General features: G+C 43.5%; 1 protein-coding gene across 1 annotated transcript in view; it reads right to left on the bottom strand.

Annotated features, from left to right (window-relative positions):
• Positions 1-4,684, bottom strand: part of LOC144828121 (molybdenum cofactor sulfurase-like) — a 650,078-nt gene extending 645,394 nt beyond the window's left edge. Inside the window, exon 1 of the mRNA XM_078686242.1 lies at positions 4,494-4,684. Coding sequence (XP_078542368.1) covers positions 4,494-4,647 — 154 coding nt within the window. The 5' untranslated portion in view covers positions 4,648-4,684. The remainder of the gene's footprint in view (positions 1-4,493) is intronic.
• Positions 4,685-17,487: the final 12,803 nt, after the last annotated feature.

The following is a 17,487-nucleotide window of genomic DNA, read 5'->3' as shown; positions in this document are numbered from 1 at the left end:
ATGAACAGCTTAGACTGTTGTAAAGAACTACCATAAACATATATCAGCAGGAAACATATGACAGTTTATAGGCTAGTTCACTCATAAATAGTATGCCTGCTTGTTTGACCTGGCCCTTTTGGCAGGTTCACCCCGAAACTTTTTGCTTTTTCCTAGCCTATTTCTGTAACATGGTGTTGGTGATTTTAGACCTCTGCGCACTTTTTCACTGTGGTACAGTGTAAAGTGTGTGAGCTCTCTGTGTATGTGTGGTGAGTGGCCTGCCCTCCCATAGGAATGCATGGGGAATATGTTTGACCATGGTAGTTCCTGATGTGTGGGGAGTGCAGGGTCGAGTTTGGTATGTGCGAATTTATGAGATTAAATGCTGCGCGATGATGTGTGCGGCTTTAATGTGTCTAGTGTGGAAGTGCCACTTCTAGACGTTGGTGTGTCTGTGCAGTGAATGTGCTGGCTTGTGATTGGCTGGAGCTGGCTGGTGTGGCTGGCTCCAGAAGTCAGGATGAGTCTGCCCCGGTGGTGAATGGGAGATCTGCATGATTGATGTGAGGGAGGACTACACCTGGGACCTGAATAGGGCTGGGCTTTCCCCACACAATGCTGGCTCCGCCCCCTGTGGTGCGACTGATGACCCTAGCCTGACTAGTGAATGGGAAGAGGGGCTGAGCACAACACAGTGCTCCAAAACCAGTTGCATCTGGTTTTCCCTTCACCCGGTAGCCACAGACAAATGATTTTGCTCTATGAAAAGGGGGCTGTGACTCCATGAAAGTGTTCTTGTGTTCCAACTTGAATCTACCAGGGGCGTGCTGCTGCTGGGGCCCAGGGAAATGCTTGTAGGGAAGTGCAGCGAGGCGGCCAAGTGTGGAGAGCGGCGCAAGGCTCCCACGCTGAAAAGAAGCCCCGCGCGTGCGGAAGGTATGCGGCCGTCCTACAGGGCTCTCATGATGGAGAGAGCCCCGCGTTCATGAAGCAACGTGCGGCCAGTGCGGGGCGCCTATGAGAGCCCCGCAGCTATGGTGAGCAAGGGCAGAGGGGGCGCGAGGCTGCCCTCACCGCAGGCGAAGAAAAGAAACGGCAGCGTGATGCTGCTGCCCCGCCGAGCTGAGACTGCTGCGCCTGGAGAGCCCGGTAAGTGTGGGCCTCTCCGCTGTAGTGGTGCCGGGGGGAGAGGGAGTCAGAGTGGCCCCGTGTGCAGTGGGCCGCTCCAATGTGGCAAGAATAGTTTCCTGGGCCAGAGGGGCCTGTGGTTGCCCCGTTGTGGGCATGTTCATTTCTAGAGCCATGGGGCTCCACCGACGGGGGCATTAATTATCTTTAGAGCCCGGGAGGGGCTCCAACGTTGGGGGCCATGTTATTAGTAGGGTCCCAGAGCGGACCCCGCACCTCCCTGCCATTTTGGTTATTTTCAAGCTCCACAGTGCTTGGGGCATAATTGACTTGCAGGGCCATATTTGTTAAAAGGGCCCAGTGGGGGGGGGGGGTCCGTGATACCCCAGGTTGCGCACCATGATTTTAGGAGCCAGGGTGCTCCAGGGGTCTGGTTCATTTTCAGGGCTCCAATGTGCGCAGTGTTAGTTTCAAAGCCAGAGGGCTCCAATGCTGTGCGCAGTATGCATTTTCAGAAGCCCGGTGAGGCTGTACCACTTACCTCGTGACCCTTAGAGCCTAGACGGCTCCAACGTTTGGGCGCAGTTTTATTTCCAGGGCTAGTGAGAGCCCATGCCGCAATTTTGCTATGTTACAGCTGCCCAACAAGTAGTGGGCAGCTGCACCGTTTAGGCGCCAATGGAGAGAGAGTCCCTGAGAGGGACAGAAGTGGCACGGAGGTGCCAGGCCTTCTACAGCTGCGCAGCACTTAGTGCCAGCTGCAACGTTTAGGCCCTGTTCTTGTTCTCAGCTGCCCAGCAAGTAGTGGGCAGCTGCAACGTTTAGGCTTGCGCCGGTGGCGCACCCCAGACTGGCGCTGCATTGGCAGCGCACCCTGACATTCTGGACACAGGGCATTTGAGCCCCTTCTTGAGATGGCCAGGGGGCTGGTATGTGGATAGGGCGCAAGGCCCTAATGTGATTTTTGCGCAATGTGATTTCTATTATGTTTGTTATGATAATTGCCTAATGGGATTTATGGGCTAGAGTGATGTGGTGCTAGGAAACGTATTGTTTATAGTATGTTTGGCGCACCCTGTATCTGATACCTCTAAAACTTTGGTTTATTTATGATTATGAGGTTGTTTTACCTATGTAGGCTTATGCTATTGAGATGTTTTCACTCTGTGAGTTACGCCCCTAAATGTGATTTATTCTTAGGAGGCAGAGTCTAATGTGTTTAGACTAGTGAGAGATTGCCTACTGTAGTTCTACTGTTTAGGCCTAAATGTGATTGCTACATAATGTGCTTTGCCTTTATGCTTGTGTTATACTTCTAAAGGTGCTCATGCTTAGAAGTTTGCTTTGCCTAGTATGTTATACTAGTAAGTTTGTGTCCCTGCGTGATCTAGGCCTATGGTTATTAGTATTGCGTAGTGTGTACCTACCTTTACCAGTGGTTACTGGTGGTGTTCAACAATTGTCAGTTTGTGCTACAACTGTTCTAAGTACTAGTTCTAACGAGTGCTTGTTCCTGACAGTGGCCCACGTGGCACTGTCCTATGTAAATAATCCTATGTGAATATTGCCCGTGCCAGTTGGCACAATGTATATGGTGTGATTACTATCTGATGTGTTTTTGATAATACAAAAGTTATTTTTATATAACCTTGTGTGGAGTTCCTTTTGTAGTGAACCTGGGATGTTGTTGCTGTGTGCATGCGCAAATGCTTTACACATTGCCGCCGGGATCAGCCTGTCTGCTCGTGCCAAGCTACCAAGGGGGAGAGCAGGGGTTATCTTGACATGTGACTCTCTTGCCCTGACTAGAATGGTGGTTTCTGCCTGGCTTTGGCGCAAGCCTTAGCCAACCAGAAATCCAAGTTCTAACACTGCTTTAAAATGGGATTGTGGTTAAGATGATATATATTAGAAATACCAACACTCAATTGTAGTACAGAAATAATAGTAATTTAACTTATGTAGTCAGTATATATCTTTCAGTATCCCAAACTTTTGTGAAGCACTCAACTCATTGGATGATGTCATCAGTGATGTCACTGAACATGTCATGAGTGATGTAATATGTGAAATCATTAGCAGTGCATTGCAGGAGGCATATGTTATAGTTAGCTCAGGTAACTATAACTGCTGAATTTCTATGGTTTTGTGTGTGTGAAATTAGCTTTAGGAGTTAAGCTAATAAAAGTGGTGTTGAAGAACAAAATGTGCATTTAACAATGGCATTATATATTTACTCTACATGCTAGTATAGGAGAAATTTCGCTGAGAAAGCTTGTTATGAAGATGATGTATTGTCATATAAAGCACTGAAAGTAGGGTCAATGTAGTGTACTATTGAGAGATACTATGAGCAATGATGTGGTGCAGACTGTACTATGATGGTTGATATGTGTCACAAGCCGCAGCGGAATACATCTTGATATAAAAAAGTTAAACTGTGGTTTTTTTTAAAGAACAGTAGTCAACAAACCACCATATCTGACCACAAACTAAATTAAACCAGCAATTATTTTTAAAGAAAATATATGCACATTGGTTCGAACAACATGAATACCATAACTCAAAAAGAGTCTGTCTGACCCACTTTTTAAACAAAATATATAGGCCAAAAGGATAAGTTTCCTGCTATGACCCCTCCAAATGCTCCTTCGGCCCAGTGCCTTTCAAATAGAAGTTCAAAGTTAACAAAATCAAATGAAATCAAATAGTGACTAGGTCTGGGAGAAACAAAAAGTTCCGATATTACGCTTTATGACATGTTGCGTAATTACGCTGTCATTCACAGCGAAATTATAGTGTAGGAGCTCAGGAACAAAATAAGCAAATAGAGCGTAAGCACCTGGGGCCTTATTTATGAAGGACTTGCGCCGCCGGTGCGTCACTTTTAACATGGGAAAAAGTGACGCACCGGTGGCGCAAGGCTTTCATAAATGAGGCCCCTGTTGTTTGTGACTGTTTTGTACGTTTCCCAGTAAATATAGCGCTGAATTATGGATTTGCATTTTACATCATTACCTGAATTTCACCCGATTTTTCTGAAATGTCATGTAATTAAGCAAAAGCAAGTTACGCTCACCCTTCATATCAATGGTTGCATCATCAAATGATTCCTCGTCTTGCTTTTAAGAAATGTTTATGTTCTTCTTCGGCAACATACTGTACAAAACTCCAAAATAAGTGGTAGAACTAGCAGTGACAATATGGTCGCAAAGCCTTTTCCCATTTAAATTTCGAGTCTTTTAAAGCTTTCAGAACAACAACCAAGATTAAAACAGAAAAAGTAAACGCAACATATGATGCATTCTTTTGAGCTATACTCTTCTGTAACTGCACATTTCCCGACTGCTTTGACAGGTTAAATATTTACGTTTATTTTTTACCTCGGATCCTGCTGAACTCTTTCTCTCTAATGTCTTTAATTTTGCCCCCGTAGCCGTAGCCTCGGGTCGTTGGCAGGCCTTGGAAGTATCTGAAAGAGAGCAGCTCGTCCCAGGTCTTGGAGTCACTGCTGTGATGGTGCTGTGGTCTTTCCATTGTGCTCCCAAGTTGCCAGTGTACCTCCAGGCGGCAGTGACAGAAAACCTCCGTTGTTCACTTGCGGCGTCTAGAGGTTACTTTTATGAACAGGATGATGACATGTAGGTGGGGCCAGAAGAACACACACCCAGACTCAGCCGTGTACGTGGTGATTTATTGCAGTCTGCTTGCACTCCTCAGTCCACCGCGCTAGTGACTGACATGACTGATGTAGATGACACACTTTAAAGTTGCTAACGCCCATGTCCTCCCTCTGAGGAGACAAAGGTATAGTAGGGGCAGCTGTGTATTGGCTCGTAGCCCTAGTGACCACCCATAATCAGGGCCGGACTGAGAACCAAAACCGGCCCTGCCAAAGTGCTCGGCCAGCACCCTGGGGGTGCAACCGAGCTCTTTGCCGGGGCCGGTTTTCACGGCCCCCAGGGGCCCAAAACCGGCCCCCACCCTTGTGGCGCACTGGGGGATTGCCCGGTGCCCGCAACGGCCAGTCCGGACCTGCCCATAATTAATGTTTATGGTCTCGCAGGTCAACCAAAGGTCAAGTAGGTGGTGAGCGACCTGTCACTGTATCAGTTTTGGCCTGGCCTGCCTGAAACACAAAGGAGCAAAGAGTGGTTGGATTTGCAACCAGGCTTGTGAAGTTGTTCTGATACAAGTTCTGCTGTTAAGGCTAAGATCCAGATAGCAGACCCTATACCGGTAGAGAACATTTTTCACTGATGCCCGAGCCCCGACAATTTTGGAACTGCCCTAGGCAAACATATAACTTTTGCAAGTCAGTTTGGTCAAAAGTGCAAATGTGTTCAGCTCCGGTACAACATTTGTGGAAGCCTGCAAAATTGTCTGTCAGCAGGGCAGTTTGCATTATCTGGGCAAAATATCTCTCAGGCCAATTCCATTTCAGAAGAGTGACATATACATTTAAAGTTAATTTTAGTGAGTATAAATGATAATCCTAATCCTGCCGTTTACCCATTCTCAACTATTGTTGGTGAGAAGCTACCTGATGAACAAAGCAAATCTGCTTCTACAGTTTTCGAAACTGAACTATGTCTATAGATACTGTACACGTGAGTGCTCACCACAATCCCTGAGTGTAAGCACACTCACTAGTTCTCTTTTTCTGAATTGTGTGGATCGAAATAGACTTCTCTAAATCTCAGTAATTCCTAATGCTGTGACGTTCACTTTGATCATTTTTGATTTTTTTTCTGCAGTTTTTCCCTTTGACCTCTTATTCCTTAAGCTCAGGGACATGATGTCACATTGTTCTGAGTTCAAACAGTGCAGTAGATGACCCACATAACCCCCGAGTTTGTACTTGGTACATGGCTGCACTTGGTTATACCACTGAGGCAAGGCCCCCTGATGTAGCGCCTGACTTGCAAGTGGCCTTAGAGCGCACCACTTCATCAGGAGACATTAGATGTCCTGTTTAGGAAGAAGAGTAAGGAAGAAACAGCAGAAGGAGAATTCATAGAAAAACATAGAAACCATATTGTAGGAAACAAAGTAATTGAAAACCTTACATGTGGAAAGTCACTTATAATGAAACACCAAAACATCTAAAATGAGTGGAAACATTTTCATTGAAAATGCATTTAAATTGAAAATGTAAGGGTGCATTTAAATGAAAACACAGTTCAATCGAAACTACAGTACAATTAATATTTAGTGGCATTAGTGATTTATTTAATTTAAAACAACAACGCAACAGTTGCAAAATGTTTATTTTTTAATAATGGCAGTATTAATAGAACTCCGGAACAATTTATTGTAAGACCGGCAGGAAAGTTGAAGTTCACATGCAACGCCCACAATTTTGAAAGACAGTGCAGGCACGTCCCGACAGTTTGCCCTTTGATATACTGAGTGCATTTCTAGAAAACTTTCTCTTTGTGACTTTTCTCTCTGTGTAGATGTACCCTCCTGAAGTTAACAACAGTGTACTACGCTACTAAGATATATTGGGTCTATTCTGGTTAATGCAGGGAAAAGGAACATTACAGTTAGAGCAGATTTCTCACTGCAAATAGGTAACTATCTTTTGTGTGACTGATGGAGCTTACAGAAGTCTTGTGGTACTGCTCCCTCTGCTGCCTAGCAGTTAGAATGGCAGTTGATCTGACGAAAGATCAACATTCTCAACTGCTGCTTCACAAGCACATGGAGAAAATAGTTTGAAACGGAATTTAAAAAGCCTTTTTCAACAAAAAAAAAAACATTCCTTCAAAAGGTTTCAATAAAACAAACGAATGTTAAACCCATCATTTGATACATACTTTGCCATTAAATCGTAACAGTTACAATGTAGTTCGAGGAAAGCTTTTTCCATTAATTCACATACAACCAGGGGCCGTATTATGCATTGTGATTGTTTGCGACCGGCGACGGGTGCAAACAATCACAATGCGCCCTATTATGATTTATGTGCTGCCCCCAGGGCAGACACAAACCCGCGCTGCCCTGGGGGGCAGCGCATTCATGTGAAAACAAGGAGCAGCTACTCCGTGTTTTCACAATGCAGACGGCAACCGCCTGCACTTTCAAAGGAGTTTAGAGATCCCCTTGCAGGTGGGTTCAGTCAGTGTCTGAGGGCTGCTATCGGGAGGCGCGTTGACAGAGCGCTACCTTTTAAATGGCGCGCTGTAAGTGCTCCTTCTGAGGGCTTCTTTGACTCTGCGCCCACTTCTGTAATATGGCGCAGGCACAGAGTCAAAGGAATTTCCACATTTGCATAGGGCACGCCCCTAGGCAAATGAGGGAACACTGTCTGAAGGCAGCGCTGGCGCTATAAGTGCACCAGCACTATTGGTATTATGGAAGAGGACGCACAAGCGTCTGAGCCCTCTTCTGTAATACCAAAGTCCCTCTGGGGGAGCGCAAATGCTCATTCCGCCCCCAGTGGCACTTATTGCAATACGGCCCCAGGAGGAAAGTGCACAGTTGCAGCCATCAGAGACTTTCACTGACGAGTCAAAACCATCAACTTCTATAGACGCCTCACTTATACTCTTAATTGATTAGATTAGCCCATCTCTTAACTCCTCCTTCATTCACACAGTGGTGCCCAGCTCCAATATGATTCAAGTGCATGTGTGGAAGAGAGTGCGACCCAGTCTGAGAGCTTGAAGTGTCGTTGCAAGAAGAAGTACAAGGCTTCCCCTTGTGTTGGGCATGGAATAAGTCTACCTAAAACCACAGGAGACACAAAAAAAGAAGCAGCACTAACAGACAACAGCGCCACTGCGCTATACCCTTTGGACATCCAAAGGCAGCAGTCCTGTTGGGAGGTGCTGGACACAGGTAGAACACCACACCAAGGATTATGGGAGTCCCTTCAACCTCTCTACCAGTGAATGTTTTGGAGTAGCAATAGTGGTGATCTCCTCAGCACATGCACTTACAATAACGGCAGTGCATCTCCGCAGGGCTCTGTCCACCTGACCCTAATGGCAATTAAGTATTGTTGTCAACCCCACCAAACCAGACCTGGTCGTTGAGCCAAAAGTTGTAAACCAGGGCAACGATATTTGGAGGAAACCATTTTCTCAGCACAAACAATTGCAAAGTGCTTGAGAGCTCTTCACCCTGTCCACATGTCATCTTGTTTTTACAAACAGCCTTCACAAGCAGCAAGTATCTGCAGGACTGCAAAATAAATTCCAGTTTTTGTCTTCAGAAATCCCCCGTCTCAGTCTAAGTTGGCAATAGGAGCTCCCCTGAAGAGTATGTCCTCTCACATGGTCAAGGAAGCAAGAGTCTTGAAACACATGGCAAGAAACTGTCTCAGCCTGGTCTGATGGTCCCTCCTTCATACAAGTGAACACCAATGCCATCATGATAAGCTACAAGCACCTTCTGTGACATTGTTAGAAATGGGATTTCTGGTTGGCTAAGGCTTGCACCAAAGCAAGGCAGAAACCACCACCCTATTCAGGGCAAGGGAGTTACACGCCAAAGATAACCCTTGCTCACCCCTTTGGTAGCTTGGCACTAGGAGTCAGGCTTATCCCAGAGGCCATGTGTAAAGCATTTGCGCACGCACACAGCAACAACATCCCAGGCACACTACAAAAGGAACTCCACACAAGGTTATATCAAAATAGCCTTTGTATTCTCATAATACATTAGAATAGTAAACACATAATATACATGGTGCCACCTGGCACTGGGTCATGTCTACAAGGGATTATTTACACCTGACAGGGCCCACTGGACCACTGTCAGAACCATCACAAAGCGAACTTAGTAAAAGTATACATCTCATAACCGTACAACCAGTAACCACTGGTAATCACTGTACTTAGCATCAGCCTGTAACATAAACTACATTATGCACAGTATCACATTAGGCGCAAATTACATTCTGCGCCAACCTCACCAGCGTAAACAAATTATGCAAACTTCTCATAAGTCTAAACGCATTAGACCCTAACCTCCCAAGCATAACTCACATTAGGGAATATATCTCACTAGCATAAACCATAATATGCGAACCAACCTCATAATCACAAGAACCACATTTAGAGTTATAAAAACAGGGTGCATAAATCATACTACATGAACCACATTTCCTAGCACCACATAAATCACATTAGGGCCTGGCCTGGCGCTCTACAATCCTAACAGTCCCTGGGGGAATTCCTCACACTGGGATACCTTCGAAAAAGGGCGGCAGCACAGAGCTGCGCAGCCCATGCTCCTGGCAGACAAGAGCCAGGGGCTCTGCAAAAGTTAAAGTCCAGCTCTCCCAAGGTACTAGGGGCTCCTGGAAGATCCTTAGAGAGAAAGGGGCCCAGAATAAATCCAGCAGGCAGGACCTTTAGAGATTAAGAAATAAGTCCCAGCCAAAAATGTCCTCAAAGGTGGAAAAGGGCAAGGAAGGGCCCAGGGAGGCAGGCCCTCATGGTAGCCCCCCCCCCCCCCTGGGCCCCAGCATCAGCCCGCCCTGGCAGGCACAGCACTCCAGAACTGAACAATTTCATGGGGTCACAGCCCCTATATGTATACCTCATTTTCCTTTGTGTCACAGCACAGGGCTTAGGGATACTAGTTAGGACTAGTTTAGAGGGGCTTTGGAGCACTTTGTTTTGCCCAGCTCCTCTCTCCTTTGTCAGGTGAGGGCTCAGTGATCAGACGCACCACAGGGGATGGAGCCAGCATTGTGGAGGAAAGGCACAGCCCTATTCAGGTTCCAGGTGCAACTCCTCTTTCCCATCTGCATGCATGCAGATCTCTCTATTCACCACTGGGATGATTCCCCCTGGCTCCTGGAGCCACCCACACCTTTCAGCTCCTGTCAATCACAAGCCAGACAGGCAATCCACATCAGGCAGGCAGACACACAGTACACAGAAATGCCAACTTCTAAAAGTGCATTTCTCCACCAGTCACCATAAATCTGCGCACACCTTTGCACAGCCTCACGAGTTCATACATACTAAACTCACCCCTGCACTCCTCTTATACCAGGAATTACTATGGACACACATATCCCCCATGCATTCCTATAGGAGGGCAGGCCAATCTCACCACACACACTCAGAGAGCGCACAAACTTTACACTGGGCCACAGTGCTAAAGTGCGCAGAGGCCAAAAATCACTACCACTATATCAGAGCTTAAGGAAAAAGTTCAGGATTGAACCTGCCAAAAGGGCCGAGTCCAACAGACATTTTACTAAAGGTTATAGCTCATGCCAATATCCTCAGTTGTTGCAGTTCTGTCTGGTTGAACACACAGACAAGAGCTGGAGAATCAGACAAAAAACATCCCAGTCCGGAAATTTCTATTTTGACCTTACAATGTTGGACATATTCTCCAAACATCTTGGGAGGATGTCCTTTGAGTCCACACCATTCACAGCTTACTGTCAACACGCATTACCATGGGTATCACTGGTGTGCTTTGCAGGGAGCTCACCGTCAATGAATTGTGGGTAAATCAGCATCATACATGCCCATAAATGTGTTTAGAGTTGAAGGCAACCTTTGTAACAATTCCTGCGATGAATGATAGCAACACAGCTACAGACGTCTTCTGTGTGAGGAATGAAGGAGACTCCATTACCCTCAGCTCCCTCTGCTCATAGTGGATCAGAGAGTGTAATGCCAAAGTGGGCCGCTTCAGTAGGCATTTCCGCCCACTATAGAAGTGTCTGCATCCTCCTCGACTCCATGTTTGAAGATTGTGTTTGTTCACCCATAGATGCCTTTCTGAATCAGTATAAAATAAGTTGCCATCAGATTGCCTTATAGATTACCAGGGATGTTGGATTGAACTGGTGAGTTTCAACATTACTTCTATCCAACTGCTATGACTTTGAGGTTATTACAGAACATCTAAAAGAGTCCAGGGATCTCCGTCATTCAAGTACCTTTGGCTTAGTCTTGCCAAATATCATTTTGGAGCCTGGTGTAATTTCTTCATAGGAGCAATTTCCATTTCCCTAAGATGGAAAACCTTTGACCCTGGTAGGGGCAAAAGGTGTCACATCTTTACCTACCATTAATCAACTTTAGCACATGATTTTAGAGGAGCCAAACATTGCAGATCTAGATCTCCCCTGAGATAATGTTGATGTATTTGTGACAGAGAAAAAATCCTCCACCAGGACTCAAAATAGAAATGTCTTTGAGATTCAGTCACTGGGTGCAGACAATCAGCCCACTCACAAAGCCAATGAGGCTTTCACAAGACAACCAATGTGCCTATTTAAGTTTGTCCCTCTGTCTCATGGAATCTGAAGCTAGTTGTGGCCAGATTAGCACACATATTTTAGGTTGATATACTTCTTCAATGGAAGACTTAGGTCTTTGTTGCCATTATATTGGCCAGGCACATAAGTGAGATGCACATCCTTTATGCCACTTTTTCCATAGAAAATGTATTTCTCAGGAGGCATACTTCCTTCATCGCAAAAGTGCTCTTGATTTCCATCTGAATGAAGAGATTGTTCTCATGATATTTTTTCCTTGCCTGTGTGTTTCATTGGCTAAGCAATAGTTGCTCAAACTGGAAAGGGCACATACGTTGTATTCCTATTTGTAATGAACTAGGTATTTCCATTCTTTTGTCCAATCATTTGTGGCCTTTTTGGGCAATGAAGCCAGCTTATTGAGTGCCAAGGTCACTTACATAGTGGCATGCATTACTTTTCTATAGGGGCAACATCTAACCTCTTAGACTTAAAGGTGTGTGTGGCATTCTCCAGGCATGTATGTGACAAGTGGCTGTAAGCTAGATAGGCTATCCCCCATATGTTTTGCTGAGACTGCACTCCTGAGATTTTTTCTCCTAGTAATGTATGTTTTATCAGGAAATTCTTCACATCATCTAAGCAGAGACCTGTAAAAACAACTATCTTTTCCTCCTCTTCTCATTCTCAAAAATTCTGAATCTTCCCACCGGGATAGAAATGGGAAAAGGACGGAATGTAAGAGTAGGACAAATGTAACCTTACTAAGACTCCTTATTCCCATTATACCCATAGTATATTTTCTATTTTCAACACCTTCTTGCTGAGCCGTGAACACACACACTGAAGGGCTCCTCCTTTAAAGTTGGAACTGGTGAGGACGATCATATCCACAGGAATGATGAGAAGCCATGGCAACTGTATGCGATACTCTGATTTAACTGCTATGAAAACAGTTTCTGGTTTTGCCACTATATAGAAGGCTAATCACAAGGTGTATAGTGGAAGAATGGTTACGAACTAAGGCCCAGCTTTATTAAGGCTCATAACCATTGCAAAGCAATCAATACAAGCAACAGAAAACAACGCATCATTTACTTTCCAGCATTAAAGTTATTTTACACTAAAAATGTCCCTTTTCTCAGTACAAAAAGCACTTTGTGCTGCTTTGCATCACTTTGCATTAAGGAGGACTAACGGGAATTACTTGCAATACATGGATTTTTTGAGATATTAAGACATTTACCCTTGTTGGCGCCTGTTTCATGGAGGTACTAGTTATGACACTAACATTGGTCTGGCTATCTTGGTAGATCGGGCCTTGTGTCAAAGTCTTTGGGCGTTTCCAGTGATCCTCCAATCTGTATTAAAGTGCGCAGCATATCATCCACTGCATGGGATAATTCTGGGTTTGTCTGGAGATAAGAATTTGTACTGGAAGGGGTATCTTTATAGGACAAATCCTCTGTTAGCACAAAATCATATCATAGTGCAAGGCTATCAGTTGTGCAAGCCATCCTAATTAAAGTGCCAGCGCAGGAAACAGCTTTTTTTTTTAAAACAACAGTGCATAAGCAATATTCAAACAACAATCAATATAGAGACAATGGATACTATACTTAGTTATGACATGTCCAGCCGGACAGAGGTCCCAATCTTTTACTTTTTGAAAAAATCACAGACAAAATACCTTCAACAATTCTTCGTAGTGGGGCACAAGCCTGTACCCTACCACATACAAATTGGCATGGTGAAGAAATCAAAAACATTATATCCTAGGCTAAGAGTCCATTTTGAAAATGGACTCTTAGCCTAGGATATAATGTGACAACTCAGAATGTCTCTGCTGCCTTGGTCAATATCACTAAAGCCGTCCAGTCTTCCAGCTTGAAACTCCAAGCCTATAGAACGGTCAGCCAACTTTACTACACTCCACTAAAAATCTCTAAATGGGCACAAAGTAACTTTAATACCGATCGTACTAAATGTCCTAAATGTGGTCTGGTGGCAGCAGACCTCATACATATGATATATTCATGCCCAACACTAACTAAATATTGGGTGGACATAGAAAATATTTTAACGCAAAATCAACTAATTAACTTCTCACTCAACGCAGCCGCGGTACTATTGTCCATATACCCGGTTAGCCCTATCCATAAAGAACTGCTAAATATCACACTGGCTTGTGCCAGACTCGTGATCGCTAGGGCCTGGATTTCTCAGAATCCTCCTCATATAACTGAATGGTGGACATTGGTTTGGGAAATTTACACTATGGAAGATGCTATTGCTAGGAATAGAGGTATTAAAGCAAAAAGAAAGTTTGTCAAGATATGGGGGAATTTTTTGCAAGGCCTGCAATGATTTGGATCATGGATGTTCTTTTTGTTTAGGGCTTAATAAATATTAATGATGTGTTCTGACTAGGATCTATTTTCTCTTAACATTTGTTTGTGTTTCGTACAATATGAACCTGCACCGAATTGAATTAGATTCACTTTATTTTTCTGATTATGTATTTGGATATGTTAATTTCTATGACTTGCTTGTCAAATAAAATTCTTAAAAAAAAAATAATAAAAAAAAAGAAATCACAAACAAACGAACAGGGCTTTTAGGCAAAAGCTTCGGAAACAGCAGCAGCAGTCCCATTTTAGGAGAAATGGCCTTGCCCGGTGCTTCTCTATCTGCACAACAATGAGCAGCAGAGTTGGTTGATGCACTTTGTTATTTGAAAAATTAGTAAATCTGCCCATTACAGTAAAGATAGCTTTATCCTTCAAAATGTAAAATCCTTTGGAGCTTTCATTATATTTTTCAGATTTGCACTGGTATGATTCTGTTGTAACAGCGACCTCTAGATAAAAAATAATATTTAGTAATATGAATACTAGACTTCTTTTTAACTTCTTTTTCAAAGGTGTAGTTACCCCCCATAATCAACGACTGTGGTTTTCATTAGGTCATTGGCTAATTCAGTTACATTCAAGTAGCTGAAAATGTACTTAGAATGGACATTGATGTAGAAATAAATAGGTACAAATTATAGTGTTTCAAAACAACATAAAAATGAATGCATCGCCCCACAATACCGAAAGAGCAACATCATTGGTCCCTCTCTTTTCATCGTGGTTTACAGACTAGGGGATCTATGATTCAGAACACTGCAGCCTCCCTTGTTGGGTCAAGTTGTTTTCTACCATGCAGCAAAACGAAGATAAATGTTATGAAACAAGGTGTAAGATCTTTAATTTAAGGGTATTCATTTTTAAATTAGGCACTTACAATACACTTTTCCCGCTAATTGATCACATATATTCACTGAATTATATTGTAATTGCATTTACATAACACTTACTACATAAAATGAGAAAGTGAAGTTATTTGCGCCGGGCAGCATACTGCTCTGGAGCCCAAGATTAGTGGTTAGACCATTGGTATTGGTTACTGTTGGTTTTCTGGATGAGTCTTGTGTGCTCAAGCATACCATTGCATGCTTTCACTTCAGTTTCTCTGTGGAAGATTCAATTAATAGGAGTCCGACGTGTAGTTTATTGGGGATAGGGTAGATGGTTGGTGAGGTTAATAGATGAACTAGAAAGGGTTAGGTGTTGTTCGGTTGAAGGGGATTGACTTTTAAAATAAGAGGTTGGGATGTTTGAAATGGATTTTGAGCAAACTGCAGAAATATATTAATAGCAATTAAGGTTAACATGCAGGTAAAAGGTTGCACCCAGTGAGAAAACACATGCAGAGGATGGCAAAGGAAGATGAGGATCAACTGAAGGAAAACGTAGTTATTATATATATGGTACTTTTGATATGCATTACATTCAGGTGAACAGTCTGTGTGATGCTAGGCTACCAGTAGACCAACACTTCAGCAAGGACAACTGATCAATTCAGGGGTTGGGAGCTTAAAATAATGGCTGATCGCAAACCAAGAAAAGAGATTCTGAGTTTACAATAGATACCCATCTCTGTTTCTACAGAAATAATAGACCTCATTGACAGCATTCTTTGCCGAGTTCAATGTAGGTCAAAGAGTATACATGCTGCTAGTTTTACAACAGGCACCAGGATATCGTGGGTATTATGGAATAAATTTGCTAGAGGCATCAGGGGAATGCCTCATTTTACAACCATACCCAGGGGGACTTTTGACAGGACCTATCATTTTGTGAACCTTACTCTCACTCAGAAACCTGTTGGTGACCTTAAAGGCCTAGAATTTACCCCGCGGGCCTCTGCTCACCCCCAGGGTCATGGTAGCAAAACCACAGGAGTTACAGGATTCCTTCACCTCCCGAAAAACAGGTAAAGATGAATTTTTCTTTATTCCACTGGTGCCCTCATTACATATATATTTTCTAAATCTGCGTACCCTGCTAGCAAAAATTATCTGAGAAAATTACATTAGGTAGAATTAGAAATGTGCAGCATTGTTCACGTCTTTAGCTGGACTTGCTTGATCAGACCAAGAAGGTTGTTTCGGTTTGTTTCACTGTCACATGAATACAATTGATACGTGTAGCATCATATCTTTGCGATACATTATTACTGAACCTCAAGAGAAAATGATTTGCATAATTCCCAATGCATCCTCTTGGCTAGTCGCTGAAACCGCATCATATCAATTAAATAATGCATCAAACCAGGGAAAACACATTTTGGAATATTGGGTTCACGAAGACATTGCAGGATAGAACATCGTATTTGCATGAAGTCCAGAAGTTATCTCTATTTGAGGATTTGGTGATAACGAATACCTTAAATGGACATATATATTTTAACGATTTGAATGTAACTCGCTTCGCACGCATTGACTTTAAGTTTCACCACACAGTTCAAGTACAACATAATTTATACTTTTTTTTTAAAACAGATTTTATTGCGTTTTACTCGGTTTTCCAATATCTCTGTTGCAAGTAAGTCAATTGTACAATAATGTTTAACTGCCCTTATATCATTTGAACCCGTTCTTGCTTCTCGCATACATCATTTATACTTAATGTAGCCTTAATTTTATAATATTAACAATATTAGTTACTGTGTCGTGTTTTCTTGTTACAAGATTATCATAATTCCTGTATATCGAGAGGGGTGGTTAAGCTACAATTATCGTTAATTCTGATTTGGTTTACTAGCCTGTTTTTTTGTCTCACCCCATGCATATGACTTTTCCTCAGTGAAAAAATGCTCAGAATCTTTTTCTAAGAAAAATGTATGCACCTTGACCCGTTAGTTTTACAAATATGCAAAGGGCTAGTTCAAGAATATCTCAAGGCCCTGGAGCTCTAACGGCAGAGGTGAGGCACAGTACTGAAATAAAGTGCTTGAATTGGAGATCAGGATGTAAAAAAGGGTTTCTTTGGGTAGTAATAAAGTCTCATTGGTACAGACATCCCCAAGCTAAAACATAAAAGCCCCCTCACTGTCCCTCCACAGACACTGCTAAATTATGTCCCGGTACTGCCATATTTTACACCAGTACAAGTTCAGCATCACACACAGGCAGGGTGTCCTGCTTCATCATAAGGCATGCTCCTCGTCAGGCCGGCACTGCAATGCCTAACGGGCACCCTATGAAGGGCTCTTTGTCGGAGATCTTTTGTTCCCAAACCTTAAGGTGAGGTGGTGCAGGGCCGAGGTGTGTAGATGAGTGTAGAGGATGTGAGGGAAGTGTAAGAGAAGTTTAAAAGGGGACTAAATAGTACTCAAAATTAATTTAATCAGTGAGTTTACTTGTCCGGGTTAAAAAATGAGTTAGCACCACCAGTATATGATGTTGACCTTGACCCCCCAGCAGTCCAATTGTGGAGTTTGGTGAAGCGATGCACAGCAGCTCTAATACAGAGTTTCAGGGAGGTGATGCGTTTTGATGCACTGGGTATGCCCAGATGTGGGTCCCGGGCTCACTGTGCCACTGGATTCAAGCTATCCTGGCTGAAGAGGTGTGAAACCCCGAAACCGGTCCTAGGATGCTTGTTTCCGGTCCAGGGAGGACCTGGCTTAGCAGTTCAGGCTGGACTGTTCCCATGATATTTATATAAACAACAATACCTCTGACACCATAGATTACGCTTTTTCTTACCTCAAAAAGTCCCTTTTATTGACTTTGAGTATTTCGCATA

The sequence above is a fragment of the Lissotriton helveticus genome, chromosome 4_1 (genome assembly GCF_964261635.1).
Source record: "Lissotriton helveticus chromosome 4_1, aLisHel1.1, whole genome shotgun sequence".
NCBI classification, from domain to species: domain Eukaryota; kingdom Metazoa; phylum Chordata; class Amphibia; order Caudata; family Salamandridae; genus Lissotriton; species Lissotriton helveticus.
The sequence above is the reverse complement of the archived record's forward strand: the minus strand, read 5'-3'. Positions and strand labels throughout refer to the sequence as shown.